Genomic DNA, 10,029 nt, shown 5'->3' with positions numbered 1-10,029 from the left:
CTTTCGATTGGCCCGGTTGTATTCTCACATAGCACCGCTAGATGCTGTCTACATGACAAGTGTTTAATAGTGTGCCCTCTTTAGCCTGACCACTGGAGGACACAGGTCTGAACAAAGGCCAGGTGAGAGTATGGGGCAGGGGGGAACAGGTTTCACATCTGCCATTTACTAGTACTACTACAAAAAAAATCCAATAAACCTACAAGTAGTAACTTAAAAATACCCCCAGGTTAGTTCAGTACTTTGTGGTTGGGTTTGTGCTGCTGCTGGCTCTCTTCCCCTCCTTTCCAGATTCCAGAGAGTGGGATGGCCAACCCAACGAGCTGCACCTGATTGTGGGCGTGGCCCACCAAATTTTAAAGCTGGCTGCTGGAGACTGCTCACTCTCTTCTCTCCTCTCCACTGTGCGGCCACAACTTTAGTTGCACCTTGTTTTTAAATAAATATCTATATTTGTATTCTTTTTAAACATGTGTGGACTCTCCATTGTTCGAACCTTGAGCCAAACTTAAAGTTTTAAATGTTTGTTCTAAAAATCATCTCTTCATGAACATTTACCACATAGCATGAATTCTTATAGGAACAGATGGGAGCTGTTTGAGGAACTCAAACAAAAATTAAATTTTTTATTTCACAAGCACTTTTGGCATTGGGAAGATTTTCGTCCAAATATGATCTCTGGCCTACAGTATTTTTGTGACTGATTGACACATTTATAATACAATAAAATAAAATGTGCTGACCAATACAGTTTGTACAATATTTATTTTTATTTACAACATCTCCACTTCTAGTACAGGTATTTGAGTTTATCTTTGTGACAGAAAACATATGTCCCAGTCTTATCAGTTTTGTAAAGGAAAGTCCTTGAAAGTCTGTGTGTCAGTTCACATGTTCTACAGAGGGTATATAACTGTACTGTGTGTCTAAACTGGAGCTCATTTCTGGTTCATCATGGCCACGCTGTGTGTGCTGCCCTACCTCTGTGCCCTGCTGCTGCTCTCCTCTGCCCAGGCTCAGGCACCCAAACACTGTGGTGAGTGGTCTGTGTTACCATGACAACGTGTTACAGTCAATTACCAAAAATCTGAGTCTAATTTCAATTTTTAGACAAAATTGTCATATTCACAGTGATAGTTTTTTGTAAATTATGTTAGCATTTATCTTGATTGTGGTGATTTTGCAAGTACTCTGATCACTACTGACTTAATTGTTTTATTTTGTCTTATTTCGGACCTAACTGTACATAATTCAGTCTAATCTTTTTTTCACAGTATCACCACCAATGATGTCGGGTTCTTTTAGTGTGGTGCGTGTTTCTGACCTACATTTTTACCGTATCCGTTTAACAAATCCCACATAAATCTCCTGCCTCTTTTTGCAGATGGAAAATAATGGACTCATATGGGAAGATCTCTTATGATAACTTTGGGCAAAAGGCTCGTATTAAACATGCTGGTTCCACTAATGGCACTAATTTTAATATGGAGGTGCTTATGCTTTTCAGAGAGGTAAAACTTCCTTTCTTAACTCCCTAGTAAGGCTTAACATTGTGAGTACTTAGAAGTAACAACATAAAGGAATATTTATGAAAACCAAGTACAAGCCATTCACCGCACAAAACACTTGTTGACAGGGTAAATGAGGCAAAAAACATAGCTGTTAGTTGTGAAGGTATGATGCATCTCGATGAAGACAAATGATAATAAACTAAATAATAAATGGACATAGAGAGAAATAATTTATTGATCGCAAGGGAAATGTAATTTTTGCTGCAGCAACATTTACACTGCACTTCTTAGTGGCCTTTGTGTCTCAGTCAAAAGTCCCAGTGGAGTTTAACAAGAGGAGTGGTTAGGCAGGGTCAGCAGATCTGAGTCAGGACAGTTTGAGGAGCTCTCAGGACAAAAGTGTTCCTACTCTGTGTTCTGCAGCATCACAGCAGCCTCCAGGGGAAACACAACAGGAAAGGCCTCACTCTTACTCTGATGTTGTTAGTCAGTGATGGATACAGGAAAAACAAACATTTCACATTCATTGAAATTTCACAAAATCCAGAAGTCCCTTACTTGTGTCCTTTGAACTGCACCTGCTGCAGATGATGTTCAAAACTGAGCTAAAATTTCAAAAACTGCTCAGTGTGTGAGCCAGGTAGCCACAAAAGCAACAAAATGGAGCTTTTTATCTATGATTACTCAAAATTGTTAATATAATAAAAATCTTTTTGGCGAGAAAAGATAGAAAGTTGATATCATGTAAAATAGGTCCTTATGAACCAGAACCGCATGTGCAGTGATATGTCTTTTTACAGAAAGTGTACTATGAAATCAACTGGAGCAAATTCTCCTGCAAAAAGAGACTTCTGGATGATGCCTTTGTTCCCATGCAAGTGCCCTCTGACGCCAAACTGATGGGACAGGCCATTCTGGGCTCTTCCTCGTCCTGGGGCATGGGTGTGCTGACCAACACGTGGTACGGATCTCTGCCTGAAAACGGTGAGAGGCCAACACATCCAATGTTCAAATAAATTAACACTGCTGCAACCACTACATTTCATAACAACAGCAAATGCAATTGTTTTCCTAATATGTATTGAAACATTGCAGTGACATTGAGCTGGAGGTGTTATACATTGTTATACATGTATCTCTGTAGCAGTTACCACCATGATACAATGCACACATTAGCAAATACAGCCAAAAAGTTTTAAGATTGTTTGAAAAATCAAGAAAAAAATTACTAAATTGATTTAATGGATGGATTTGCGTTCATGTCCCGGTTTAGGTGTTTTAGTTTTAACTAAAAACTCAGAATGACTAACTGAAAACTGAAACTGTTGGCTAATGCTGGACTTGTTTAACAGCACAAATTATCTGTTGTAGTTCCAAATAAATCAGTTCTTTATAATCAGATTGTGTTAAAATAGAGCTAAGATTAAAGTCTAACAATGCCCCAACACAGCACAACCTACAGCTAGCATCACACCCCTCGGCAATGTTGAAGACATCAGCTGCAAAGTATCAATATATAGTCTTTTTAAAGGAGCACTACAAGACTTCTCTAATGAGAAATTACAAGTGCACCTTTCATAATCTTTATAACTAATGTCTGAGATCATGTGTTGTGTGTTTTAGTCACTTACTCAGCAGTTTTCACTGAAGTTGGTTGCATTCCTCTTACCTACATGACCCACAGCCCTAAATCAGGATTTGACGTCCTCAGGTAATCTAAACAGACCCAGTGGGGCAGGAAGTACAGCAAGTGATAATGTAATAATGCAATAAATACAATGTACAAAAACAAAAAATAAAAGATTATTTAAAGGGTTCATATTACACTATTTTCTGATCTATGTTATAATGTTGTTTCTTCATTCCAAAAATACATGGAGCTGTATTTTGTTTAATTCACACAAAAAGAGAGTTCTTCTCTCAAACAAAAAGCACAGTTCTACCTTGTGATATCATGTGGTAATACAGGAAGTGCTCCATTGTCTTTTTAAACTCCATACACCTTCACTAGCATCATTTGGATTTTTCAGCCCTGAAACTGCCAACCTCTATTGAACTAAAGGTTAAAAGTGGCACTTAACTGAGTATTTTGGGATTTGGAAATGTAGACTGACTAAAAATAAAGGGTTACTAAAACATGTGTAAATGAAACAAAATACAAGTCCGGTTATGTTTTTGATGAGGTAACAACATTATAACATGGCTTAAAGCTCACAAGAGTCAATTTTGTTTAACATAGGACCTTTAAGTTTAATTTACTTTAATTTACTCAAAGGGTACTATATTTTCCTGAACATATTTTCCATAAAACCTACTACAGATTAATTTCTTTGCCTATTTTTCAGCACTTTCAACTGGGTGATTGGCAACACTGACCCCATGGAGTACATCCCTCCATTTATCTGTAACAAACTCAAAGCAGATGAGACAGAGGTGCCAAGCAACTTCTTCACAATTTTGAAAGATTTTGCTAAGAAAGTCAAAGATGAGGAGTCCAGCCAGGATTATTAACAAGTGACGGTGTTATACTAAAATAAAATGACGTAAATGCTGTGGTTTTGGTAATGCCTTGTGGTCATTTAACTATTGTGAAAGTAGTTTGACTTGGTCTGGACATGATTGTAAAAACAAGATTTATTTACAAGCAAATACTGTTTCAAATGCATGTAATGCTGTTACCTGATGATCATTGGTCAAGGATATTAAGGGCCCCATATCACACTATATTCTGATCTATGTTGTTTCCTCTTCCAAAACTTACCTGGAGTTGTGTTTTGTTTTATTCACACATGTTTAACACACAAAGCCTGCATATCTGGTCTAATTTCTTCTCTCAAATGGAAAACACTCTTGTGTCTTGTGATGACATGTGGTGACACCGGAAGTACTCAAATGTGTTTTTAAACTCCATGCACATTCACTAGAATAATTTTGTTCATTTCAGCCCTGGAATTGCCAATCTCTGTTTAACAAAAGTTACAAGGTAGCCCTATCTGTTAATTTATCATTTCATGACATCACAAGGTGGCGCAGAGCATTTTGAGCTTTATAGATGTAGATAGACCGATAACAAAAACAAACATGTGTGAATGAAACAAAACACAACCCCAGATATGTTTTTCAGGAAGTACAAAGAGTCCAACATGACTAAAAGCTCACTTAATTTTGCCTAATACAGAATTTATTGTTGGTTAGGTGTTGAACCTTAAATGAGAGATGAACTGTTCAGTGCTCTGAGAGTGTTGCATTATTTGATTTTTCCAGCAGATGGAGCTATGACTGCTGTTTTCACTGACACATGCTTTGATTTATGGCCTTCAATTATTTCTAAATGGCAAATCTTTAGCGTCATGACTGTCGGTTTATAGTATAAAGGGCAGATGTAAAGGTGGCCTTTAGAACACACATGACATTACTATACTATTTTATGGTAGCAGAGTGGTTAACATTTCTTCTGAGCAAAGAGATTACTTGTTATCCTCCTTGAGACGTTATTACTATTTTAGAGCGTCATCTCTACATCAAACTTGGAGTGTATTCATGGGTTTTGGCTTTCTGTTATTTGCAACATTCTTCCCATTCAAAAGATATAATATTTTGTTTTAAATTGTTAATAAAAAAAAATAAATCACTTTGAAAACCATGGACAGTGGCTTGCTGTAGGCTACAGATTTAATCAAATATAATATTGACTCATGTGCTTCAAAGGAATTCTGTGACTTTTCTGAGGGACTGTTCCCCATTTGACCATCTCCATGTTGCCAAGAATTTTCCACAATATGGCATTTAACTTGTCAGTCTCCGAAGAGACAAGCATGTGATGTTGTGTGTGGAAAGCCAGGCCACTTAGGTATTTTTAAGGTATTTCAGTGTTTAATGCCATACTGTGGAAAAGTTAAAGCAATAACAAAGATAAGCAAGTGGCAGACACACTCCACAAGGTACAAGGTGTACCTTTAATGATTTATCCAAACGTTTAGTCAAAATTGAATGTAATAATGAAAACTATCGGCATGTGCACTTGGGCTTGGTCTACTGCAAGTTTTTGATTGTTGGAACTGCTTTGGATGTGCTCTTGTCTTGTGGGAGCAGCTTTTCATTTGTACGTAGACAATGTCATTAGATGTAATTCTCACTTTGTCATATGATTCGTTTAAACCAGTGTTCGTGTGTTGTATGTGATTAAGAGATAAGGTTCTCACAGCCGTGTTACTCTGTCCAATTATCGTTATAATGATGACTAGTGTACAGGGAGTGAGGTGACAGGAAGAACAGCCCAAGTCCCCAGTGGGCGGAGGCAAAAGACTTATTTAAATTCAAATGTGCCTGACTGTTTCATACCTGATGTCGACAGGCTTTGTGCTGATACCCCATTTCTGTGTTTGACTGGCAGCTGGTGGCAGTGTCAGTGCAAAGTCAAGACAATTTCAATCCCTGTTGCTTCAAGTGTTCACCAGAGTGACATAAATAGGACTTAAAATAAAGCTCTCGTAGAGCTGGAGATAGTGTCTATGAATAATTTGAAAGGCATTAGAACACTTTAACATCTTTAGAGTGTTTTATATAACTTATGTGCTTATATACACTGATCAGAAACCACATTGAGATGCAGAAGACAACTACTCATTTCTGATGTCTGAAGCTGGAGTATATGATAGGCTTGAAAAATATTTGAAAAGATGTTCCAAGTAACTTTTCTGGGGGAGTGTACGCCCCTTGTTTGTCTTCAATCTCAATTGCTTATGCTCCAAGGAGAGAGATAAGTTTGATGCTATCTGAAATAAATGAAAATAAATAAATAAATGAATTTTGCAAAACATTCCAGACTAACTAATATCATCTCCCCAGAAACAAGCAGATTTTGGATTACAAGGATTTTGACTGAAGAAGAAGAAAAAGAAGAAAGGCAATGGCTAACCTATAACTGATTGTTCCCTTGCTGTAGTGGTCAGTGACTTCCAAAAATGATCTACCAAATAAACTATTGCTAAACCAGTAAACATGTAACTCACACATATAGGAGCAAAGACTGGTCTATGCAGTAAAATCAGTAAACTGTGTACCTTGAAAATGACATTTTCCTGTTGTAAATGTGTGAGAATATTTTGTTGTACACTGTGTCCTAAGGCTTAACTGCTCATGCATCATAAGTCTAAATCACTATTCAATAAGGTGTTTACTGTTCCCAGGACGATCGCTGTGACGAACACAAGATTTGGTCCCTGGTGAAAATGCCGTCTACCTCAAATGCATCTTTAAAACCCGTGTTCTAAATGATACTTTTATCTGTGTGAGCTTTGTACTTCACACATCCCATTTTACAGAAAGCGGACGTGCCCACTCCCCTTTAGGACCCCCTGTAAATCAATGCATAAACGGATAGAACGCCTCCTTCTGCATTCTGTACAGTAGAGTCTTCACACCACAACAAGAAATCTGCAGGTAGTACTGACAAAGGTATTGGTTTGTTTGGTACATTTTGTGCTGTCCAACACAAAAAAAGAATCGTGAAGAAGGCCGCACATTATAATTTAACACCTCTGCAGAAAATACTGAGGATGCCTGAGACCTTTTTCACTTTGAATGCCTACACCCAAAGTGAACTTAACCAAGGTGCTCTTTTAATTTCCCTTTTCACCTAATTATACTGCATTTTTGTAGCACATACAAATTACGCCTTTGCGTGGGGGTTGTGTCAAATGTGTAGCCAGGGTCATATAATATTGGGCTTTGTTGACAGTAGCTACAGCTCAAATTGTTCTACCTTTATTAGTACAATTTAATAGACTGAATGTAAAATTGTCTTTTATTTACACAATTACAATAAAACAAACAGTAATTAAAGGTGCCACTGCCAACTAACGAAACATTGTACAACATTTAAAGGGTGTAAGCAACCATGTTATTGCTTTGCTGGAAAGTATCTGCAGATCTGACCTGTAACTCCGCCAGTTTCTATCAGTTCTTTCTGGTTGGACTGTGTTAAAACAAAACTCAGATTGAAGTCTAATTTGAGTAACAGAGCTTCAGACAGAGAAGAGCCTCCAGTTAGCATCACACCCCCAAGGAATGTTAATGATATCATCTGCAAAGTATCAGTGAGCAGTTTTACACATGAATGGTGAGTGCGGGGGAGTGAATGAATAATGAAATATTATGCATTTTGAGTATCTTGAAAGGCTTTGTATAAACTCGATAAAAGAATAAAATATATAAATAAGGAGTATTGTTTCACACTGTGTATACACACCTATAGGCCTTATCATTATGCAGCAGAGTGAGTGCTAATCGTGCCTGACTGCTGCTATAATTACATACATTAGTGACAGTGGCTGAGGTAAGTGGCTACTACACATACACTACACTCTCTACAGGATTACATGTTTAATGGCTCCATAGGCGTCCTAAGAGGGGACTCAAGCTGGTGTTTTGCATGGGCATTCACAACAAAGTGTTAGTCACAACCACTCCCCAAATTAACACAATATGATGAGAATCTCCGGGTCAACCTATTATTCTCTCCTATAAAAATGACTCAGAGTGCCTTGAACAGTCATTCAGTTTGAAGCCGTACTTATTCCATCAGCAGTAACTCATAGTACACTTGTGTTAGAGAAGTTTAATTTCTGTGCTGTATCTAGTGCTCTCACTGCCAGCTCAGTCCTTGTTATCTTGGCCTACGTCATCAGATGTATAATACTCCGTACAGCAAAAGCATAGAGAAGCTGGACTGCACTAGAATGGAATGGACAGCACTATCACAGTGTCATGAGGGTTTATATCTCTGGATGCCGGGTCCTGTACTGATAGTAAATAGACTTCTGAGTTAGAACTCCAGTGCTGCGCCTTTTCTCTTCAACTCTCGAGCTACTACAATTTATTCTACAAAAACTTGTTTTGTGCTTCTTTCAATTGGGCTTTTCTCTTTTAGGACAACCACTGCTTCTGTCTACACAGGGTAAATTCATGTGGTCCATTTTGATTGTGTGTTTAAAAGTGCATTGTCTTACTTGTTCAGTGGAGGATTGTCATCATGGAGATGTGCCTAGAATGTTCCACAGTATGGCCAGAAACATAAGAATCTCCATGAAGACTTGCAACCCAAATTATAAGTTAGATTTGTGGAGAGGTGACCCCACTCACAGTTAGAATGGATGTTTATTTTTTAGCAATAAATAACACCTGTAGAGACTGTGGACAATTTAAACCAAAGCATTTTCCACATCTCCATGGAGACAAACAAGTTGTAGAGTCTCTCCAAAAGAGTTATACAGTCCTTTAAACAAACTTGGTACTGGTACAAACTGTCAGGTTCACTACAATTTGATGTCCTAATAAAGCAGGGACCTGTATAGCATTATGATATATTCACAGTTTGTTAATATCATGGTCTTGTTAATAGAGAAATGCCATACCTCTGAGAATGGATCCTAAGAAAACTGTTCCTAAAATAAACAACAAATTAATATTATTATGTTAATATGAAACTGATAATTTATTTCACTACACTTCATATAAATCTGTGTTCACAGATCATATGTTATTGTGTTGTTGTGCCTGTTTTTGTGCTCTTTATCAGTTAATCACCTCCAATACAAATGTAAGATGTTTTTAAACCTTTTGGAGCATAAAAGGGTTTTTGGGCTTTTTGCCACATTTAACAAGTTATGCACAGAAGAAAACTTTTATTATCCAGCGCAGATTTTTTTTTAAAATTGCTGCAGCTTTGCATATATGGGAGGTAAATTCAGCTCTGGGTGGTCCTTGACATTTAAAAGGAAAGCCCTAAGTTAAATAGCCCAGGTGGAATACTTCTGAAAAATAATCTAAATCAATTCAATTTATACCATCTCAGATTGGCCAAAAACATAAAAGTGAACTTAAAACTTGGCCAACAAGAATAAGAATTCCAAAAGGGAAACTGGAATTTTATGATATTAGCCAACTTCTAGTTTAGTTTAAACTTTACTTTGTTATGTACAGCCTTTAGTTTCTTTTTCAGTTTCTTATTCAGACTGTTTCAGCTGCACTCAAAAGTGTCACTTGATGTCGCTGTGATGTGTCTGGTCAGCTGATTTTAACAGCAAAAAGTACCAGCCATGGACATCTGGAAATGTGTGCTCCGGACTGTAAATCAGGATAAGGGGGCATAGCAACTTTCTCACACCCAGGATACAGTTCTGAAGAGGCCGGACTGCAGATGGCGCTGTTGTCCTACTGCTCCAAGTAGGAAAACAGCTCCAAAATGTATTTAAATCAGCTGACCAGACACGTCACAGCAACATCACATGACACTTCAGAGGAAGGCAGCAGAGTGCAACATGTCAACACAAGTATGACATAAACTGAGATCTGTACATAAGAAACTAAAGTATAATCAGAAACAGAAAACCTAAGGATTCTAATCAGGATATTTACCATCTCCAGTCCACACTGACTTTTTCAAAGCAAATTTTGCTCTTCTTACTGCCCCTCATCTCAATTCACATGGATGCAGTCTGTTGCACTGCCACTGCCA

General features: G+C 37.7%; 1 protein-coding gene across 1 annotated transcript; it reads left to right on the top strand.

The window, feature by feature from the left end:
- Positions 1-954: 954 nt before the first annotated feature.
- LOC110166114 (ependymin-like) lies at positions 955-4,064 on the top strand. The gene is made up of 6 exons (XM_055158460.1): positions 955-1,036; positions 1,275-1,290; positions 1,385-1,511; positions 2,312-2,495; positions 3,135-3,222; positions 3,857-4,064. The coding sequence occupies exons 1-6, from the start codon at positions 955-957 to the stop codon at positions 4,020-4,022; spliced, it is 663 nt and encodes a 220-aa protein (XP_055014435.1). The 3' UTR covers positions 4,023-4,064.
- Positions 4,065-10,029: the final 5,965 nt, after the last annotated feature.

Source organism: Boleophthalmus pectinirostris, unplaced genomic scaffold, assembly GCF_026225935.1.
Source record: "Boleophthalmus pectinirostris isolate CB_2022bp ecotype Guang Dong unplaced genomic scaffold, ASM2622593v1 HiC_scaffold_22, whole genome shotgun sequence".
NCBI lineage: Eukaryota > Metazoa > Chordata > Actinopteri > Gobiiformes > Gobiidae > Boleophthalmus > Boleophthalmus pectinirostris.
Note: the sequence above shows the minus strand (reverse complement) of the source record. Positions and strands in the feature narration are given on the sequence as shown.

Excerpts from the sequence above, each read along its gene's own strand:
- LOC110166114 (XM_055158460.1), top strand. The coding sequence starts at position 955 with ATGGCCACGCTGTGTGTGCTGCCCTACCTCTGTGCCCTGCTGCTGCTC. Across the intron at positions 1,512-2,311 it reads TGCTTATGCTTTTCAGAGAG|AAAGTGTACTATGAAATCAA; the intron begins GTAAAACTTCCT and ends GTCTTTTTACAG. Across the intron at positions 2,496-3,134 it reads CGGATCTCTGCCTGAAAACG|TCACTTACTCAGCAGTTTTC; the intron begins GTGAGAGGCCAA and ends TGTGTGTTTTAG.